Genomic DNA, 22,817 nt, shown 5'->3' with positions numbered 1-22,817 from the left:
GGAGCCCCTCTGAAAGGGAACACCTGGCTACACAGGGCACCAAGTGTAGTTCTCAACTTCCCCAGGCTGTGTGACCCGCCGGTGGGTCTCGAGGGCCCTGGAGCAGCCCCGAGAAGGAGCCGAAGCCAACAGCTTCCCTCGTGAGGCCACCTGATCCCAAGAGACAGGCTTGCACCCCGCCACCGGCCCTCGGCCCCGCTGCAGAGGTCGCCGTTGCTGGACAGCGGTGCCGGGGTCACGTGCGCCGGTCCGGTCCACCGCCCCCAGACCCGGGCCCGCCCCGGCAGAAGGGCAGAGGCCATCGGGATCACGCGCGCCCCGGCGGCCCTAGCCGGGCCCAGCCAATGGGCTGGCGGCGCCCGCATGACCCGCGCCGGCGGGAGGGCGTGGGGAGGCAGGCCGGGCGCGCACGCTGCCAGGCTGTATCGCCGCTCCCGCCGCCGTCGGGACGGGAAGTGAGCGGCCCAGACCCGCAGCGCCAGCGAGCCGGTGAGAGCGTCCCGCAGCCGCCCGCGCCCGGTGCAAAGCATGGCGGCCGCCAAGGTAAGCGTCGGCCCGTTGGCCGGTTGCCCCGGGGGGCGCGAGGGGCCCGGGCGTTCACGCGCCGGGCTGGTGCAACCGGGAAAGCAGATAGAAAGGGGCGCGGGGCAGCTGTTCCACCTTGCAGCAGAGGCAGGAGGGAGGTGCCCGCCCCTCCCGGGCAGCACAGACGGCCGGTGTGAAGAACGGGGACCGGGGCCCGACCTTGCAGCAGAAACTTTGCTGGCTAGACCCTCCCACTTGGCCCGGGCGGGGAGTCAGTGCCTGGCCTGCGCCCGGCGGGCTGAGCCAAAGCCGGTGAGGAGGAGCAGGCACGATTGCGTCCCGGGGCGGGGAGGGCTCGGGGTCTGCACGTCCGCTCTGCCACCCCAGCGCACAACTGCTCCTGACCCTGGTAGTTGCTGACCCGAGCTGCTTCCCGGGGGCACACACCGCGCAGAAGCCTAATCCAGTAGGTTTCAGAGGCTCCGCCCTCCCACGGGTGGGGAAGTCACCTTGACTTCCGTTTTGGAGACTGCTTGAGAGAGTTGGCCTGCGCGTGTGTGCGTAAAAACTCCAAAGCACCCCCATCCCCCCAGGCCCCCCGCTTCTCGTCCTTCTCTCCGCAGCTGACAACACTTACATACCGGCCTCGAAGCGTTTGAGAGGCTTCTTTTTAGAAATGACAAAACAGATTGTCTTGGGAGCCTGTAATTCCTGTGAAGTTCTACTTAAAAGGAATTCTGCGTAAGGTGACTCATTCACTAACCCAGAGGAAAGGCAGCTCCGACAGCTTGACCTTTACCCTTTTACCATTTCTTGAAACCTGGACACCATTTCAGTTTCTTTGGACTCCATTTCAACTTTTCTGGCGGAATACCATATTTAGTCCCAATCACTTGAATCATTGGAATTTATTGCTTTTAATTTTAAGTTCACGAAGGCAGCCCTTTAATCAAGCCTATACAACTTCTTAGCTCATTTTAAGTGCAGTGAACTTAAATATACCCAACATTTCAAACATTTGTCCTTAATCAAAACTCTGTGATAACCCTCAAGAGGAAAACATGGCCAACACATCATATTCCTATTTATTCCAGCAAACTAATCACATTTGCAATGGAAATTGTAAGCAGACAGATATATTTAAATGCTGTTCTATGACTTAAGTTTCTCTAAGCTTCCCGGAATCTGCAGGCTTTTCGGTGTTCCTAGATTATGTGGCCTAAGTGGCCTTTCTCTTTTCCTTAATGACTCTGAGTTACATCCTAAGGAGTGTGCTCTGGGTATGCATGTGCAGACACATGGGTATGTATATAACTGTTTTAGTTAGAGTCTCTGAGGATCACTGGGATTCATTTTTGGAATCTACATTAGCCCTTTCAAACCCAATAGCCCTTGACCTTTTCTTTGCATTAAATTTGCATGCAATCAGAGTACAAGGCATGAATTATGTTCCCTCAAGGTGACTTCTTCCAGGAGAGTAGGTGGGAGTAGATACCCATACTTTACTGTCATTTTTATGTCTGTAGATGAGTTAAATAATTTTACTTAATTTGGAGATAAAGTGAGGAACTTACATTGAGGAGTATGCATGTAAATGGAGTATAAGACTGATTAACTAGTTTGAAATAAAATAAATGACATGGAGGGAGGTTTAACTTTTGGGTTGTATTTTTATTAAACTGTCACTTCATATCAATAAGTGCAGTTGAATTTTAGCCAAGTAGTGAGAGTCAGGGAAAATGAAACATTTCATTTTTACTCTTTGAGAACTTGTGTTTTTGTTTATTTATTCATTTAAACTTGCCTCTTCTCAGGATTTCTGATGGCTCATGTCATATATACATATGTTTATAAACCAACGAGACATATCAAAATCAAGTCAAAGTAGATGAGAAAAACAGGATAAACGGAAAATAAGATGAAGCCAGGACTAAGGTTACTGGAAAATAAAGATGTATGTACTTGCTAGAGGTGACTGAATTTTCTAGCAGCCAAAGCAAAGAGGAAGTGATCGTGAGGTCAGTTACATGGGAGAGAGGTCTCCTTTTTCTGCTATCTGAGGGCAGTTTCTCCCCATCTCTTTTTATATGCAGTGAGCAAACTGCATTCAAAACTACGTCATGACCACAAATGTATGTTTGTGGATTCCATAAGGCCATTTCTTATAGTGTTTCTCATTTTAGCTCAAGGGCAGTAAATGTAGGTCCCCAGATGAGCTGTGCTGGTCCACCTTAGTCCAAGAATGCCCCTTATTTAGTTGCCTTTGGACTCTTATTAGGGTGAGGTGATTCTGTCCTCTATTAGGCAGTGCTGGGCAGCCCCAATTAAAGGCCATGCTCTTTGCTTTTTCCTGGAGCACAGACATTCCATATTGAACACAGAGCCATAGGCTTAGCAATCTTATCTGGGGGTAGGATTGACATCCCCTCGTAAAACTTGAGGAGCCTGACTAGAAGAGAATCCCATCTCAGTGGAGTGTCTAAGATTCTGGAGTGCCCAGAATCAGAAACTGGTCTTTTATTTATTCTTTTTTTTTGGCCACACTGTGTGGCTTGCGGAATCTTTAGTTCCCTGATCAGGGATTGAACCCAGGCCCTCGGCAGTGAAAGCGCAGAGTCCTAACCACTGGACCTCCAGGGAATTCCCTTTTATTTATTCAAACGTAACTAATTTTTCATGTCCCTCTTCCTTTAAATAGTATAAATAGGAAGGCTGAGAATCTGTTCTTTGGTCTGCTTTTATTTTGATTTCTGCATGATGGTTACTACTGAATGCAAGCGGTATTTGTTTTTTCATGAAGTAACATTGATCTGAAACTTGGTATTTTGAGATGAACTCAGAAAACTTCCATTCTCTTGCTGCCGCCTTTTGTAGGAATAATCTTTATGGGTTCCCTTGATAGATGGTAGATGAGTATTTCTTTAAAAAACTTCCAAGCACTGCTCTACATGTATTGAAATGAAAATGAGTTTTTAAAATTCTATTTTATATATTTCCATAAAAAATTCATTTTTAAAAAGTAGTATTAGAGAGGTTATCCTTTTCTTGTAGTTGTAGTCAACATTCCCTTTTTGTCACTGGTTGAGTTTATCCATTAAGAATGACGAAATTAAACTAGGAGAAACTGTTAAAAGTTAGAGATTGCTCACTGGAGTTCAGGTGTGAGAGATGTTCAGGTATAAAACTGGACTCCAATAATTTGGGTGAAATTAGCCTAGAACTAAAAGAAGAACATTTGGAGACAAGCTAAAGCGTTCATAATCATGAAAATTTGGTTTGTAGTGCTAGTACACTTAGTATTGCTATTCCATTGTTGGCTGAGTTGTTGCCATGATCGTCGACTCATTTAGAATTGTGTGTATTGTGTTCTTTCTAATGTTGCAAACGGGACTAAACTAAGGATATGAAAATGAACCGGACTCCGTTTGGACCCTCAAGAAAACCACAACCATACCACAGGCTAAATCCTCTCATGGAAGTGCCCCAAGTAGGGTTAGTGCCATAACAAGGGCTTATGGGAGCATCAGGGAAGGAGCCCGTTTCTGTCAGGGGAGGGGAGGGAACGTCTGAAAGGTAGTGGTATTTCAAAAGGAATAGTCAGAGGAAGAGGAAAAGACCATTCCAGTGACAGGAAACAGCAGATGAAAGAAAGAGAGGTGAGAGCACCTGCTGCTTTTAGGGGATAGCAGGTAATAAAATAAATAGGAGAGTAGCCAACACTTATTGTTTACTAGATGTGAGATTCAGTTCTAGATGCTTTTCATATTAACTCGCTTAATGCCCCTAACAGTCCTATGAGTTACATACTGTCATTTCTGGTTTATAGATGAAGACTGAGACACCAAGGGGTGATGTAAGTGGCCTAAGATCTGATAATTAAAAAGTGAAGAAGCTGGGTTTCAAATCAGCCAGTGTGGCTCCAGGGTCTGTGCTCTTACCCTGTCCACCATATTGTTTGCCTGGTAGTTTAGCATAATGGAGAGTAGAGTTTATGGGAGAAGGGGGAGATGGCTTGGGAGGGGAAATCAGATGCCTCTTATTTAAGACTTTTATTTAGGTCTTGTAACTGTAAACCAGACTTTTATTTTTGAGAACCACTTACACAGTGCTTACTGTTTGCCAGGCACTTTCCCAAGTGCTTTACAAATAATAACTCCTTTATTTTTCATAATACCAAAAGTAGGTGTGGTCTATTTTTGTCCTCATTTTACAGGTGAGAAAACTGAGGTCTGGAGAGGTTAAGTAATTTCCTCACGGTTATACAGAGAATAAGCAATACAGCTTGGATTTGAACCCTGCCAGTCTGTGCTCAGAGTCTCTGCCTCACCTGCCCAGGCCTTAAAAAGAAGTTCCATTTGCAGAGGTGCATGTGAGAGTTCACATGTTATCAGTTATGGGCATGTGTATTTCCTGACCATTGCAGTCCAGTAGTTTGTATCTGTAGAATGCTTTGGCACTCAGTATATGCTTCATTGTTAAGTGGTTTTTGAACCAGATTGCACAGGCCAGAAATTGTCATATACTTTTTTTTTAAACAACTTTATTGAGATATAGGTCATATGCCATACAAGTCACCCATTGAAAGTGTACACGTCAGTGGTTTTTTGTATATTCACAGAGTTGTGCAACTATCATCACTGTCATTTACCTTTGTAAAAATTTTAACCCCGTGTTCACTAATTAGGACTTGGGCTATATATTTAACCTCCATGTTTTTCATGCTTCTCATCAATAATAATACCCTCTTCAGAGGTTTGTTACTGAGGATAAAATGTGATTGAGTTTATTAAGGATATTCTTCAGGTTGAAGGTTTTCTCTACCATATGGTAAAAACTGCTAGGTATTTGGTGGTATAATAATAGTATAATAAAACAGATCAGTTTTTTTGTACTGGACAGGAAGGAAAGAATGTTTGAGTTGTTTTTATGCAGCCACGATGCTGGTAAGTTTCTGTGCTTCCACTGATGTTTGGATTTCAGGTTTCTTCAATTGATGGTGCTGGATAGGCCTTGGGGTTTACATAACACAATGTTCCTCACTCCTCCCCTCGTTAATCCTGTTCCCTTTTACCAGGTGAAGAAATGGAGTCCCGGAAAAGTTTGTAATTGGTCCAAGTTCCCTTGAAACCCGTTTGCTCTTTGCACTATTGTAATCCAGGGGTTCTCAGCACATTATAGTCCTCTGGACTGGTATAAAAGTGCTGATGCCTGGGTCTCACCCAGAGGTTCTGATTCAGTTGGACTTAGGTGTGGCCTGAGCCTCAAGGTTTCTGAAAGCTCCCCAAGTGAATCAAATCTGCTTCTGAGGCTGCCAGCCGCTGCTCTAGGCGGTTTTCGTGCTCTTTGCTTCAGCTCATCCTCTGATGATTCCTTCTTGGAATAAGGAAGGAATGCAGTGAGATAAATGCAAGTCCCTGGTGTGTCAATTCAAAGAAGGATACACAGGGGTCCCTACAAGTTCTCTTCTTTCTTGACAATTTCTTTTCAGTCCTTCTGCCCCGTTTCACCTTTGTGCTTAGGCATCAAGTTTATATAGTTTTGTAGTTATCCTAGAATATGGGTTTTATCACCAAATTGATTGAAAGCTCCTTTTGTCTCCTGTAAGTCTCAGTGGTTTTCTGTATCAGTGTAGGTGCTTGAGGGGGGAAGTGTTGCAAAGAGCAAGGTTACCCTGGTCTTGCAGCCTTTTCCCTGGCTAACCTAGTTGGGTGCCCATGTGTTGTCAGTGTTCCCCAGTTGGGTCACAGGGCTTTACAAGTGTTTAGCAAATAGAGAACTGGGAGTGGAGAGAGGGATGGGAAGGGTTGAAAGCCCTGTAGGGTAAGAAAATCAGGGAGCAGGTCTTCTTGGATATGGAGTTCTTTTATAATTGCTGGAGGAACTCTGACTCCTTCCACCTCTTTTATCTTTTGTCCTATGACTGGCCTCTGCTTTTTTTTTTTTTTAATGGAAACATTAAAAATGTTTTTAATGGAAATATTAAAAATGTTTTTAATGGAAACATTAAAAATGAAAAAAAATTTTCTTTTTTAAAAAAATTTTATTTATTTATTTATTTTTGGCTGCGTTTGGGTCTTCGTTGCTGCATGCGGGCTTTCTCTAGTTGCGGCGAGCAGGGGCTATTCTTCGTTGCGCTGCGCGGGCTTCTCATTGCAGTGGCTTCTCTTTTTGCGGAGCATGGGCTCTAGGCGCGCGGGCTTCAGTAGTTGTGGCACGTGGGCTCAGTAGTTGTGGCGCACGGGCTTAGTTGCTCCGCGGCATGTGGGATCTTCCCGGACCAGGGCTCGAACCCATGTCTCCTGCATTGGCAGGTGGATTCTTTTTTTTTTTTTTTAATTAATTAATTTATTTATTTATGGCTGTGTTGTGTCTTCGTTTCTGTGCGAGGGCTTTCTTTTAGTCGTGGCAAGCGGGGGCCACTCTTCATCGCGGTGCGCGGACCTCTCACTATCGCGGCCTCTCTTGTTGCGGAGCACAGGCTCCAGACGCGCAGGCTCAGTAATTGTGGCTCACGGGCCCAGCCGTTCTGTGGCATGTGGGATCCTCCCAGACCAGGGCTCGAACCCGTGTCCCCTGCATTGGTAGGCAGATTCTCAACCACTGCGCCACCAGGGAAGCCCCAGCCTCTGCTTCTGTTGAGTTCTTAGATGGAGGCATTCTTTCCTGTGTTCTCCACTCTCTGTGAGGATTAGCTCTGCTGAGCATGGTCCTTTCCTACTCACCCTGCTCATCATTTGCTGCTTCATAAGCACTTATCTTTCCCACCATGTTTTCTTGGATCCCTTTGTGTGAATCTGCTGATGTGGTTCTTCTGCTTGGGCTGTGCCCTTGTCACAGTGATGTAATTCTCTTGGCAAAGTACTTAATAGCAACTGAGCAAACCCTTTTTTTCATGGCCTATTTAACCAGACCCTCTTGTTCGGTCAAGTCAGCCCCATCAATGGTGGCTCTGGTCTCTTAGCTCAGAATTATTCCCAGTGGCTGATTTGTAGAGTGGTGGTCTGGTTTGTTGGTTGGAAACGTTTAAAAGAGTACTCATACTCACCATTTCCTTTGGAAATTTGCTGTGTAGTTGCATGAGTGAATATAGGCCTGGTGATTTCTTTTGACTTTAGGTGCTGACAACATAGCAAAATTGGCAGTGTTGAAATTCTTAGCAATTCAACGTAAATAAACCACTCTATTTAATGGCTGTTATTAGGTTGGTAGCTTTGTCTTGATTTCCACATGTAGTCCCAGTTTCCACATGTTTTCCATGAAAACTGTTGACTTGATATGAAAGTCAGATATTTCAATATACACTTACTGTTTTATGGTAAAATGTCTTTTGCATAAGACATAAGGCAGTAAAATTTGTAAGAAAATTGTCTAAGTAAGTGTAGGGGAGGAAAAAGTTTCCCTCAGCTCTCTTAGGGTCCCTGGCTGGGTCTGAAAATTAAAATGACAAAGACAGATTAACAAAAGAAAAGTATACAAATTTTGCTGAATTTTTATGTGTTCATGAGAACCATCACAAGACAATGAAAGTGACCAGAGCAGAAAGCTTTAAAACCTTTTGGACAATGAAAAATAAATTTGTAAAGAATTGACAAGGGCTTCCCTGGTGGCGCAGTGGTTGGGGGTCCGCCTGCCAATGCAGGGGACACGGGTTTGAGCCCTGGTCCGGGAGGATCCCACATGCCGTGGAGCGGCTGGGCCCACGCACCACAACTACTGAGGCCGCATGCCACAACTACTGAAGCCTGCACACCTGGAGCCCGTGCTCCACAACGGGAGAAGCCACCGCAGTGGGAGGCCCATGCACTGCAATGAAGGGTGGTCCCTGCTCGCCGCAACTAGAGAGAGCCACACACAGCAACAAAGAACCAAAGCAGCCAAAAATAAATAAATAAATAAAGAAAATAAAATTAAAAAAAAAAAAAAAAAGAGTTGACAAGACAAAGGGGTTTGGGCTAGGGTAGTAAATGGTGAAGAAATAACTAGGAAGATAAGGGTGGGTTTAACAAGGTTTGTGTGTGTAGGTTTTTCGGCCCCAACTTCCCCATCTTTGGTGATGAGATTGTCTCCCCTCCTCCTGGAACAGGGACGGTACCCTTTGTAGGGGAGTTTATGACCTGTTTCAGGAAAGAAGGTTGGGGTTGTGTGTGGGGATGGTCAGAGTGACCTTCCTGTTTCTGCTGTTTTCTTAAACTCCTTCAGCTTAAGATACTGAATATGCCAAGGTGCTGCATTTTGGGGGTAGCATGTCCTGAACCTCGTCATAAGCCTGATTTGAACAGGTTTTTAGACCTGGGTGCATATTTACTGGTTTTTCTGAGTTGGACATGACTTGTGTCTGTCTGATCCCAGCCGCAGTTGGACTCTGAGATGTAGACGACACCCAGCTGCTCAGTCAGCGCCACTTCCTCATGTGGGAAAACGCTTCAAGAACTTTTTTGTTTTTTTAAATTTTAAATTAGTAGCTCTGGTTTAGTGAAAGAGCCCCGGACTAGAAGGCAGGAGAACCTAGATTACAGGTCCAGTGCCTCCACTGATGGTGAGGACGTGGACAAGTCTACCTTCTCTGGGTGCTCAGTATCCCCCTGCAGCACACAGGGCCCATCTGTGATGAGCAAATGAAGTATAACCTGGGAAAGCACTTTGGGGATTATGAAGTGCTCTAGGGACTGTCAAGTGATGTCTGTTGGAGACTGTGGGACATTTCTACCTAACTGAAAACTAGGGACGTAGGTATTATTTGACCTCCCTGAACAAAAGATGGTGTGCTTTTCTTAAGCTCGTGATCTACTAAGTAGTCACCATAATGGCTAGCCAGTCTGGCTGCTTCAGTAATCAGATTCTCTGAGTGGTCCCTTCCTGGAGCCTTGCTATTAGAAGTTTATGGTCCAAGGACCAGGAGCATTGGCTTTACTCGGGAGCTTGTTAGAATTGCAGCATCTGTGGACTCATCCCAAATATTCTGTTGCATCAGAATCTGCATTTTAAATGGATCCCCAGGGGATTGTGTACACATTAAAGTTTAAAGAATATTGGTCTGGAACTCTCATTACTGTGTAATTAAATGTAGCTGCCTTTCTAAACTATGGGTACAGTACTTTTTGATTTGGATGTAAGTCAGTCCAACTTTTTGCAGAATTAAATACATAGTGATAAAACCCAGTATAAATTTTAGGATTCTTTGGGTTAATTTTGATTCCATTGGGGCCAGGGTATTATTTTGGATGGCGTCTCTGAATTATTATTTAAAAATGAACTTATGCCTATTCTGTTTTTTGACATTCTCTCCTTTGGGTCACCAGTGACCTCTGTTCTAAAACTGTTGGCCTGTCCTCCTTATCTCTGGCCTCACAGGACCCCGTGTCCCACTCCTTCCTTCCTGGAGCGCCTTCTGTCAGCTTTCATGATGTGCCCTCTCCTGCTTGGTCCCTTAACTCATACTTATTCTCCTTGGCCGGCTTCTTTTTGTCCGTCTGGTCTCCCCTGAAATGTTGGTGTTCCCCAGGCCTCTGCCTGAGATCCTTTTCCTTCTGACAGGTGATACTCCATGGTACTCCCCATGGGGCAGCTCTCTCAAGCACTGGCCTTGCGTTTTTGACTTTTTGTTGGAAATCTCAACTGGTTTGTCTCAAAGATATTCCAAACTCTATTTACTAGAATTGAATTCACCTTCTTGGTCATTCCTTACTTTTAGCTGCAGTTTAACTTTCCTACTAGTTAAAGTTTCTGGTTAGTTCGCTAAGTACTTGTGTGGGCAACCAGGAGAGGCACCATTGGCAGGAACTTGGATATGGGCACAGAGATGGGTCAGTCAAACCCTTCCCATTCCCTGGAGCAGGTGTGTCCCATCTCCTCCATTTATGTTCAGGTCCTCATTCCTTTTTAGGTACAGCATTGCCATAGCTCCAAGCTGGTTTTGCCTTTGGTCTCTTCTCTGCACTTTCCTCTCCATTCTGCCCAGAACTGTCAAAGGAAGCTTGTAAGATTGGCCCTTGTGTCCCTGTTAAGAGCAGTCCTTTGTTCATGAGCACAGCACTTAACAGTTTTTAAAAAGTGCATTCAAGTGTGTTATTGATTCCAACTATATGCCAGCTCCTATACTGAGTGCTGGGCTTCCCCAAACGAGTAAGCTATTGGACTTGTTTTCAGGAACTCACAGTCTACAGAGATTAAAATGACCAGATAATGTGAAGACCCAAGCTTCATTATTTGATCTTTATAATCATCTACAAGATAGCAGGGAAGGTGTCATAACCTCATTTGACAGAGAAACTTAAGGTTCAGAAAGGTTATGCAAATAACAGTGACAACAGCAGCTGACACAAGCCAGATACTGTTCTAGGCACTCTGTATGTAAAGTAATTTAATCTTCACAACAATCCCACGGCATGTAAGCGCTATTATTGTCTCCATTATACAGATGGGGAAACTCATCTGTACAGAGTGGTTAAGTCTCTTGAGGCACAGAGAGATTACATGACTTGCCCAAGGTCACACAGCCTTCAGGTGGCAGAGCTATGACTGGAACACAGGCAGCCTGACTGCAAAGTCCATGAACATAACCACTGTACTACATTGCCCTCTTTAATTTACCTTGCTGCACAGTGTGGCGTCATTATGTCTAATATTATTAAGAATAATATTTAATCTCATTAGTCAGTTTATGCCTCCTTGGTCTTGGCTGTTGTCTAACTTTTCCAGTATTACCTCATGCCCATTCCCTTCTCATATCCTTCACAGGGGTTTGTAAATGTGACATGTCCAACCCCTGTTCAGATTCTGTGCCATAAAGCTATGGCAACAGTGTAGCAGGAAAAAAGGGAGCCTGTTTGTTTGTTTAACTTAGAGCTCAGTCAGAGACAAGAATGTTTCTTGTCATTCCTCTATATTGGTGGGCAGATTTTGTTTGTTTTTTTAGTTCTTTCCTTCAGTTTTAGGGAAAGCGGTCTTAGTTTTATACCCTCATCCCTTGAAGTATCTGTAAGGATGTTAAATCCCATGTCCTAGTTTTTATAGTTGGTTTGTTCTAATCAAGATTCAGACACAGTCTGCGCATGGCATTTGGTCGATATGTCTTTTAACTCTTGTTAATGTCTAGGATTGACTACCCATCTTTTTTTGCGTTTCCTTGCAGTTTATTTGATGAGTGAATTGGGTCATCTTTCCTGTAGTTTCCCACAATTTGGGATTTGCTGATTGCACCCCCCTGATGTTCGTCTGTCCCTAGTGTTTCCTGACAATTGATAGTTAGGTCTGGATGCTTGATCAAGTTTAAGGTTTTATTTATTTTTATTTTTTGTTTTTGGCTAGAATACTTCCTAGGTGGTTGCTGGCTGCCTCTCTCAGGTTACTGGATCCTTGGTACTGGATACGCCCATCAGGAGGCACGTAATTCCTGGTTGTTTCCTACGTTGTTATGTTTGGTGAGTGGGTTTGGATGTTGCCTTCCTGCTCCACCAGCATTTTGCGTAACGGTTTATTTTAGTTGGCTAAGTTTTCATATTCACAGTTGTTCTTTGTGGTGCATTGTGATGTTCATCCTTTAAAAACACACACGTGTGCCTGTGTGTATACACACACACATATATATATATATATATATATATATACACATATATATTACAATGAGTGTGTATCACAGTTACAACAAATAGTGGCTATTAAAATCAATTGGATATTAATTAATGGGTACAGAGTTTGTGTTTGGGGATGATGAAATGGATAGTGCTCATGGTTGTACAACATTGTGAATGTCCTCAGTGCCATTGAATTGTACACTTAAAAATGGTTAAAATGTTAAATTTTATGTGTTTTATCACAATAAAAACAAATCAGTTGAAACTGGATTGTAACATACTGAATTAAAAAAAAAAAAAATCATTCCATGACTATTATTCTTCCCCAAAAAGAGTCAAAGTGAGATGGAGGTGGGGAGGTGAAATTCTTATTTACTGAAGAATGCCAACTAATCAAGTAGAAGGTATGATAGAATTAGAAAAAGAAGACAAATTATTTGGCAACCTGCAGGTAATTGATTCAGGCACGTGTCCTCAGTGGATGCTAAAACCTTCAGTAAAAGATTGTTGGAATTCTCCCTGTCTCAAAGTATCTCCCTATAAATTACTAACTACAAAGGGGAAAAAGTACCGTTATAAGGGAGGGCTCGGCCTCAATCTGTGATCCAATTTAACATCATCAGAAAGAGGGAAAAGCTAGCATGGCGCATCCACTGGTGTGATGCGATGAGAAGTATACAGCGTGACCTTTAGAGATTTCTTGCCAAAAATGTTGAATCTGAATCTAATCATGAGGAAACAATTAGACAAATCCAGAAAATAAGACGTTCTGTAAGACCTCTGGTCTGACTTTAAAAATGCCAATGTTATGAATGAAAAGGCTAGATTAAAGGAGGCTCCCGAAGAGACATGACAACCAAATGCAGTGCTTGAACGTGGATCCAAAATAAATAAAACAATGGCCCTGTTGGAGCAACTTGAATAAGGAGTTTATATTAAATTATGCTGTAATAGTTGGCTAGGGCTGCCATAACAAAGTACCACAGAATGAGTGGCCTAAACAACAGAAATTTATTTTCACACAAATCTAGAGGCTAAAAGTCCAAGATCAAGGTGTTGAGAAGGTTGGTTTCTTCTGAGGCCTCTCTCTTTGGCTCATAGATGGCCTTTGTCTCCTTGTGTCTTTACGTGGTCTTCCCTCTGTGTCTGTGTCCTAATTTCCTCCTCTTATAAGGACACCAGTCTTAATGGATTAAGGCCCACCTTAATGAACTCATTTTACCTTAATTACTACTTTATATATCCTATCTCTAAATACAGATTCATTCTGAGGTACTGGGGGGGTTAGGGCTTCAACATATGAATTTTGTGGGGACACAGTTCAGCCCATAACAGATATTAAATCATTTTTAAATTGTCTTGGGTGAGATAGTGATATTGATGTTCTGAAGGAAAATGGTCCTTGCTGTTTCTTGTATTTTATGTTTTCCACTAGATTTTAAACTGATGACAGGGACCTCAAAGTACCTGTTACATAACATTCAGACACTGTTTGTTGAATTGTTCTTTTACTTGGGGGAGCCACCCATGGCAAAGTGAAAGGGAGAAGGAGATTTTCTGCTGCATGCGTGTGGTTTGTTGGAAACTTCTCTTTTTCTAGTAAACCATTTTCTCAAGCCCCTCCAACCCTCACTAAACTAAAAAAAATAATAATTTGGAATCCTTGAGGAGTTGTGCATGGGTAACCTCCAGGAGAGCGCATGATGGAGAATCACAGCTGCGGAGTAAACCTCGGCAGGGATTGGGCTGTTCAAGGTAGATGAATCTCCATGACTACAGAGAAGCTGCTTCAGAAGGAGGCTCCTGGAGAAATGTGCTTCCTTTTGACTAAGAAGGTCCAGCTGCCTTATAGCGAGACATTCCCAGCAGGTGCAAACAGTATGTCTGCTGTTTCAGGCCAGCTGGTCCCAATAGCATACTGGGCCCTCCAGGTGGCTTGACAGGAAAGGCTGGTGATATATCCGGTCTCTTATCTGACTCTGCCAGGCCCACTGGCAAGGACTTTCATTCCTTGCGAGTCTTCACGAACTTATTTTATTGCAGGTTGATGATGACTCTGCGTTTCAAGATTCCACTTTCTTTCCATTGTGAACTCAGTTCCAAAGTAAAAGCTCAGCTCCTGGTTTCCTTGTGGTGCTTCTTGGAGGTTTTTGTTAGCCCATTTTGGTGTCCACCAGCGGTTTAAGAAGAGCCTGGTCTTGACCTTTGCCCAGCTTTCCATTGGGTTATTTGCCTTCTCATATTGACTTGTTCTAAGAGCGCTTTTAAATTAAGAACCTTGGCCTTTTGTCCTGTTACACATTATTTATATGTTTATTTTTTGCAGTTGTTTGATGTTTAATGGGTTCATACACACTTTTGATTTTTAAAACTTTTTATGTTACATATTTATTAATCTTTTCCTGTATGGTTTCTGCATTCTGGGTTGCCTATCATGCTTAAACACAGCTTTCCCACTTAGTATTACATAAGAAACCACTCATGTTTGATGTCAGATGAAAGGTAGGAAACCAGTTTAATTTTTGTTGTTGTTGTTCAATCCCAGGAGGTCATGAACCTTCACTAGTGCCATTTCATCAGCCAGCATGACCTGCTGCCAGACCCTCAGCCCAGACCCTCTGCTGGCTCAGATTCTTAAGAGGAACTCTGATTAGTTCAGAAAGCCAAGAGAGCCTTCCCGTAGGGCTCAGCTGTCCACTGATGACTCAGTCAGCTGGGCCGCTATGAATATGGAAAGGATACAACAAACTGGCAAGCAAGGCACTGCTAGATCCTGTCCCAGCGTATGCTACTTTCATTCAATCCTGATTCTCACTCACTCTCTCTCTGTAACAGGTGAGAAGGTAGGAAGTCATATTGCTGGTTAGCAATAGAGTCAGAATTCAGACGTCCATTTGCAGAGTCCATAGAAGTAGGTGTAAATAGCATTCTATGAGGGAAATCTGGTTAGAGAATCTGGAAAATCTTCCAGGAGGAATTGGCATTTGACTTAAGCCTCAAAAACATAGTAGCATTTTTTAAACTTCTCATTATGGAAATTTTCCATAAAAAATTAGAACAGTGTAACAAACTCCCATGTCCCTTTCTAGCCAGTTTCAGTAATTATCAGTTTATGGCAGATGTTGTTTAATTTATACTACACCTTCTCTTGTCCTCTCATCTCTCTGAGTTTTTCATAGCAGATCCCCAACATCATATCTGTAAATATCACTGTGTATATCTTAAAAAGATTTTTAAAATGCACAACCAAAATATCATTGTCACATCTAAAAAACTTTTAGTGCTTCCTCAATATGATCAAATATCTATTCTGTACACATTTTACTTATTTCCCCTATTGTCTTACCATTTTTTAAAATTGTTTTTTGAATTGTCATCTAAATAAGGCCCAGGCATTGCAATTGGTTGATGTGACCTAATTTTCTTTAATCTCCAGGTTCTCTGCTTTCTTAATCTCCTGTTCTCTCTTTTTTTCCTTCTGAAAGTCATTATCACATATGATTAAAATCATGGACTCTGTTCAAATTATGGCTCTGGGCAAGTTACTCTACCTCTCTGTACCTCAGTTTCCTCATCTGTAAACAGGGCATGGTTGTTTTTACTTCCTGGGTTATTGGGAGGGTCAATGTGCTCATGTTTCTAAAGCTCAGAGCCGGACCTGGACATAGTAAGCTTTACAGAAGTGTGGGCTTCCAGAGGGGTTTGGAACCAGAGCACTTGCTCAGAGTCATGTTGAAAATCGTGGGAGAGGAAAGAGGAGGGGTTGCTCCAGTGAAGTTGTCCCCAGTCTTTGGGACGAGGATCCCGGTTGTGCAGAGGGCTACTGTTCATTTTCTTTTAACTTCCTCCTGGGTTCTTGACTATTCTTCAATTATATGATGTTGATGCACAGCAGAATTTTGAACAGGTAAGGTATTATTTAGTGAAAGCAACTTTCTGTTGTCCTTTGATTTGCTGCTCTCTCTTCTCTGCGTTTATTAAGTTAGCTATTCTCTCTCAGCCATTTTACCTTTCTGTGGCATTATCTGGGCTCTAGCAACTTGTGATCTCCTAAGTAGAACCTTTCAGCACTTTATAAATATGTCATATACTTTTTATATTCCTTTGTTCCCCATCAGGAACATACACCCCAGTCTTCAGAACAGCACAATCAGTTTTTATTCATTTAAGGAGCAGTAGTAATTTGACACTTGCTAATATGTAACAAATTATATTGGGAGTGGTAATTACAATTGCAGCTGGTTGCTAATTACACTGTAACCTTGATGCTTTAAAAAAAATTGAGACTGAGTTCAGCATATAATACTGAGAATAATATTCTCCATTAGGTAAATCTGGCTTCCACTGAACCACGGGTATTTATGTATGATAATGCCAAATCAGAAAGACTTCTTTAAGTGGCTTTCACCTGTAATGTTGTCCAGTAGCACCATTCATAAGGATAGCTTAAGGTCCACATCTTTGATTGCCAAATTCCTGGCACATCCTCCAGGTAGTATAATTAGAATGAAGATGACCTGGGCTCTAGGGTCATTTTTCGCTCTATGATTTACTACTACTCATTGAAGACTAAGTGTCTTACATGCCGCAACTTCCTCATCTGGAGACTGGGATGTTAATGACTTTTCACCTTGAATAGTTTTAGTAACGTTTAAGTGAGATCAGGCATAAAGCCTTTAGCACATGCCTAGCATAGAGTTAAGGGCCCAGTAAAAGTTAACTGGTCAGTGTGAACTGCTGTAATCGGTAATAAATAACCCAGTTCCAAGACCTTACCTCTGCCAACCCTGACTCCAAGAGTTACCAGAGTTACCACTCTGATTTGTAATAGCATATAGCATCACACACTTTGTACCAACCACTCGTTGATAAGTCTGTCATTCCCCCTCAGGGGGCAGGGTCTCTGGTTATTTGGCGTTGTCCCCTCAATGCCTGGTACATGGTAGGCTTCCCATAGGCGATCGTGTTGCATGAATGAGCAAGTAGAGCAGCGCTGTCTCAGGCAGTGGTTCCCCACTGGGGGCAGGGTAGTTTTGCCCCCCAGGGGAGATTTGGTAATGTCTGGAGACACTGTTGGTTGTCACATCTGGGAGAAGGGGTTGCTACTGGCATCTAGTGATTACAGACCAGGGATGTTGCTAAACATCCTGCGATGCACCCGACAGCCCTCTATAACAAAGAATGATCTGACCCCAAACAGTACGGCCAAGGTTGAGAAGCCCTGGTCTAAGGCAACTTGACTGTATTAGGTTGTGGCCCTGGGGGAAAGGCATGGGGCCTGGGGCCTATCAGCTCTTTGACCTGCAGTTTTCTTAACTACAAAGGAAAAGAATCCAACCTACTTCAAGGATTCAAAGAAAGGGAGATTATACAGATCTGTGCCTAGTGACTCTGCCTGCTTAGTTTCATCTTGATGGTCCTGGCTACCCATGATCTTTCTTAAAAATAGACTTTATTATTATTGTTTTGGAGTGGTTTTAGGTTCATAGCAAAATTTAAAGAAAGGTTCAGAGATTTCCTGTACTCCTCCTGGCCGCCCCCCGCACATGCATAACCTCTCCCACATTATCATCATCCCCCCCATCAGAATGGTGCATTTGTTACAATTGATGAACCTACAGTGACATATCATTATCACCCAAAGTCCGTGGCTTACATTAAAGTTGACTCTTGATGTTGAACAGTCTGTGAACACATTTTATAATGATATGTATCCATCATTATGGTTTCATACAGAGTCTTTTCACTGCTCCAGAAGTCTGTGCTCTGCCTGTTTTTCTTCCCTATTTGCCAACCCCTGGCAACTACTGATCTTTTTACTGTCTCCATAGTTTTTCCTGTTGCAGAATGTCATATAGTTGGAATCATACAGTATGTAGCCTTTTCAGATTGGCTTCTTTCACTTAGTAATATGCATTTAAGTTTCCTTCATGTCTTGTCATGGGTTGATAGCTCATTTTTTAGTGCTTAATAATATTCCATTGTCTGGGTATACCACAGTTTATCTACTCACTGACTGAAAGACATCTTGGTTGCTTCCAGCTTTTGACAGTTACGAATAGAGCTGCTGTAAACATCCATCCATCCAGGTTTTTGTGTGGAGATAGTTTTCAACACCTTTGGGTGAATACTAAGCAGCATGAATGCTGGATCATATGGTAAGAATATGTTTAGTTTTGTAAGAAACCTCCAATTTGTCTTCCAAAATGGCTGTGCCATTTTGCATTCTCAGTGATATTGTCAGTGTTCTGGATTTTGGCCATTCTAGTGGGTATGTAGTGGTATTTCATTGTTGTTTTAATTTGTATTTTCCTGATGACTGAAGATGTGGAGCATCTTTTCATATGCTTATTTGCTATCTGTATAACTTCTTTGGTGAGGTGTCTGTTAAGGTCTTTGGCCCATATTTTAATCTTAATTGGGTTGTTTGTTTTCTTTTTTTTTTTTAAAGATTGATTGATTGATTGATTGATTGCTATGTTGGGTCTTCGTTTCTGTGCTAGGGCTTTCTCTAGTTGCGGCGAGCGGGGGCCACTCTTCATCGCGGTGCGCGGGCCTCTCACTATCGCGGCCTCTCTTGTTGCGGAGCGCAGGCTCCAGATGCGCAGGCTCAGTAATTGTGGCTCACGGGCCTAGTCGCTCCGCGGCATGTGGGATCCTCCCAAACCAGGGTTCGAACCCGTGTCCCCCGCATTAGCAGGCAGACTCTCAACCACTGTGCCACCAGGGACACTGGTTCTTTGTATATCTTGGGTAACAGTCATTTATTGGCTATTCTTGTGCAAATACTTTATCCAAGTGTTGGCTTATCTTTACATTCTCTTGACAGTGTCTTTCACAGAGTGGAAATGTCTATTTTAATGAAGTCCAGCCTATCATGGATCATGCCTTTGGTGTTATATCCAAAAAATCATCATCAAACCCCAAGGCCATCTAAGTTTTCTCCTTTGTTGTCTTCTAAGAGTTTTACATTTAGGTCTGTGATCCATTTTGAGTTAATTTTTGTTAACGGTGTAAGGTCTGTGTCTAGAATCATTTTTTGCATATCGATGTACAGTACCATTTGTTGAAGAGACTATCTTTGATCCTTTGTCAGAGATCAGTTGACTATATTTATGAAGGTCTATTTCTAGGCTTTCTATTCTGTTAGATTGAGGATAATTATGTCTTTTTGGAGAATTGACCCCTTTATCATTATATAATGTCCCTGTTTATCCCTGTTAACTTTCCTTGCTTTAAAATGGGCTCTGTCTGAAAGTAATATAACTCCTCTGCTCTCTTTTGATTAGTGTGTGCATGGTGTATCTTTCTCTGTTATTTATTTTGATCTATATGTGTCTTTATTTAAAAAAAATTTTTTTGTAGGTGGCATATAGTTGGGTCTTATTTTTTGATGCATTCTAACAATCTCTGTCTTTTAATTAATTGGTACGTTGATGTTTAAAGTGATTTTGATTATCGTCATTGGTGTATCTGATCTTTGTGTATCTGTGGTTTGGTATCTGACATTGATTGGGTGGAAATTCTGAATCATTATTATTTCAAATATTCCTTCTGGTCCTTTCTTCTCCTTCTGGTATTCCCATTACATGTATATTACACTTTTTGTAGTTGTCCCACGGTCTTGGATATTGTTCTGTTTTTTGTTTTTTGTTTATTTGTTTACTTTCAGTTTTTTTTCTCTTTGCTTTTCAGTTTTGGAGATTTCTATTGAAATATCATCAGACTCAGAGATTTTCTCCTTGTTGTATCCAGTCTACTAATAAGCCCAGCAAAGGCATTCTTCATCACTGTTACAGTATTTTTGATCTCTAGCATTCTTTTTTAGTTCTTCCTTAGAATTTCCATTTTTCTGCTTACATTGCTGATCTCTTCTTGCATGTTGTCTACCTTATCCATCAGAGCCCTTAGCATATTAATCATAGTTGTTTTAAATTCCTAGTCTGATAATCTCAATATTCCAGACATATTTGAGTCTGGTTTTGATGCTTGCTCTGTCTCTTCAAATTGTGTGTTTTTGCCTTTTGGTATGCTTTGTAATTTTTTCTTGGTAGCCACACATGATGCACTGGATAAAAGGAACTGCTATAACTAGTCCTTTGGTAATGTGGGCGTAGGGTGTAGAGGGAAAGGAAGTGTTCCTAGTCCTATGACTAGGTCTCAGTCCATTAGAGAGCCTGTGCCCCTGGACAGTGTACTTCACAAGTGTTTCTCAATTTTTTCTTCCCCTCGGGTGGGAGAGGATGGCTGGAGGTGGCTGGAGTTGGGTATTTGCCTTCCCTCTGGTCAGCTGGCTCTGGTATTAACCCCAGCAGGTTAGACTCCTCAAATAATTTCTCCTGAGGCAGACCTTCTTATAAAGAACAGAATGCTCTGATGCATTTCAACTTGGTTCCTTTTCCTTTCCTCCTACTGGAAATGCCAGGTGATTTTTCTCTGATATTCACTGAGAACCAGGTTGAGTTCCAAGAGGTAACATTCACAAAAGTGTGGGGAATCCACTATGTCTAGGTCCACCTAGAGTTTTTTAAGTCTTTTCTGGTCCACACTGAGCCTCCAGCAATTGGTCATTGTGATCCTCTGGTTCTGCCTTTCTGTTTCTCCATTTTGGGGGACAGTGGTTTGCTTGGTGACATCACTCCTCTGATGGATCTGGGGAGAGTAGTTGATTTTTCAATTTTTAAGCTTTTTACTTATTTTTAGGACAGACTGGCAACTTCTAAGCCCCTTACGTGCTGGACTGGAAACCAGAAGTCTCCCCATCATCTTTTGACTACCTTTCCTGTACTGGAGAAAATCCCCACATTACAAGGCCTGCCTGCTAGAACATCTGAGTCAGAACTCAGTTCCCATCTTTCCCTGCAGCGAGGGCACAAGCATGTGATCTAGCTTTGCCAATTGGATGCTCATGTGTGACTTTGATTTGGAAGACAGCAACACAAGGAAGCAGCTTGTGTGTGAAGTTTCCATTTTGGCTGACATGATAGGCAGCCTAGGCAACCTGCTTTTGTTGTGGGATCTGAGGTGCATTTCTCACCAGGTGATTCTGGGATAGTTTTGGGCATCACTGGTGGTGCCTTAGCCTTAAGCTGATTCTCCAGGCTTCCCAACATGACTGTGATCATCTAATAGAATTTTAATATACTGTTTTTCTCCTTAGCCTGTTACCTTTTATTGCTTATTTCTAAGTTGGATACATGTTGGACCTACCTCCTCATCTTCCTTTCGTATTTGGGATTAGAAATATATAACTTGTGTTTACAGCTTACATTTTTTTTTTTTAAAACATCTTTATTGAAGTATAATTGCCTTACAATGGTGTGTTAGCTTCTGCTTTATAACAAAGTTAATCAGTTATACATATACAATATGTTCCCATATCTCTTCCCTCTTGCATCTCCCTCCCTCCCACCCTCCCCATCCCACCCCTCTAGGTGGTCACAAAGCACCGAGCTGATCTCCCTGTGCTATGTGGCTGCTTCCCACTAGCTATCTATTTTACATTTGGTAGTGTATATATGTCCATGACACTCTCTCACCCTGTCACATCTCACCTCACCCCCTCCCCATATCCTCAAGTCCATTCTCTAGTAGGTCTGTGTCTTTATTTCCGTCTTGCCACTAGGTTCTTCATGGCCTTTTTTTTTTTTTTTTTCCCTTAGATTCCGTATATATGTGTTAGCATACTGTATTTGTTTTTCTCTTTCTGACTTACTTCACTCTGTATGACAGACTCTAACTCCATCCACCTCATTACAAATACCTCCATTTCATTTCTTTTTATGGCTGAGTAATATTCCATTGTATATATGTGCCACATCTTCTTTATCCATTCATCTGTCGATGGACATTTAGGTTGCTTCCATGTCCTGGCTATTGTAAATAGAGCTGCAATGAACATTTTGGTACATGACTCTTTTTGAACTATGGTTTTCTCAGGGTATATGCCCAGTAGTGGGATTGCTGGGTCGTATGGTAGTTCTATTTGTAGTTTTTTAAGGAACCTCCATACTGTTCTCCATAGTGGTTGTATCAATTTACATTCCCACCAACAGTGCAAGAGAGTTCCCTTTCCTCCACACCCTCTCCAGCATTTATTGTTTCTAGATTTTTTGATGATGGCCATTCTGACCGGTGTGAGATGATATCTCATTGTAGTTTTGATTTGCATTTCTCTAATGATTAATGATGTTGAGCATTCTTTCATGTGTCTGTAGGCCATCTGTATATCTTCTTTGGAGAAATGTCTATTTAGGTCTTCTGCCCATTTTTGGATTGGGTTGTTCGTTTTTTTGTTATTGAGCTGCATGAGCTGCTTGTAAATCTTGGAGATTAATCCTTTGTCACTTGCTTCATTTGCAAATATTTTCTCCCATTCTGATGGTTGTCTTTTGGTCTTGTTTATGGTTTCCTTTGCTGTGCAAAAGCTTTGAAGTTTCATTAGGTCCCATTTGTTTATTTGTGTTCTTATTTCCATTTCTCTGGGAGCTGGGTCAAAAAGAATCTTGCTGTGATGTATGTCATAGAGTGTTCTGCCTATGTTTTCCTCTAAGAGTTTGATAGTGTCTGGTCTTACACTTAGGTCTTTAATCCATTTTGAGTTTATTTTTGTGCATGGTGTCAGGGAGTGTTCTAATTTCATACTTTTACATGTATCTGTCCAATTTTCCCAGCACCACTTATTGAAGAGCCTGTCTTTTCTCCACTGTATATGCTTGC

The 22,817-nt window shown here is 42.4% G+C and overlaps 1 protein-coding gene across 2 annotated transcripts in view; it reads left to right on the top strand.

Moving 5' to 3' along the window:
* Positions 1-330: 330 nt before the first annotated feature.
* The window catches only part of SLC25A13 (solute carrier family 25 member 13), a 212,843-nt gene continuing 190,356 nt past the window's right edge, over positions 331-22,817 (top strand). Inside the window, exon 1 of one of the 2 annotated variants that reach the window (XM_059933892.1) lies at positions 331-543. In XM_059933892.1, coding sequence (XP_059789875.1) covers positions 529-543 — 15 coding nt within the window. In that variant the 5' untranslated portion in view covers positions 331-528. The remainder of the gene's footprint in view (positions 544-22,817) is intronic. The other variant, XM_059933893.1, reaches the window with a different exon arrangement.

This window comes from Balaenoptera ricei, chromosome 9 (genome assembly GCF_028023285.1).
Source record: "Balaenoptera ricei isolate mBalRic1 chromosome 9, mBalRic1.hap2, whole genome shotgun sequence".
Lineage (NCBI taxonomy): Eukaryota > Metazoa > Chordata > Mammalia > Artiodactyla > Balaenopteridae > Balaenoptera > Balaenoptera ricei.
Note: the sequence above shows the minus strand (reverse complement) of the source record. Positions and strands in the feature narration are given on the sequence as shown.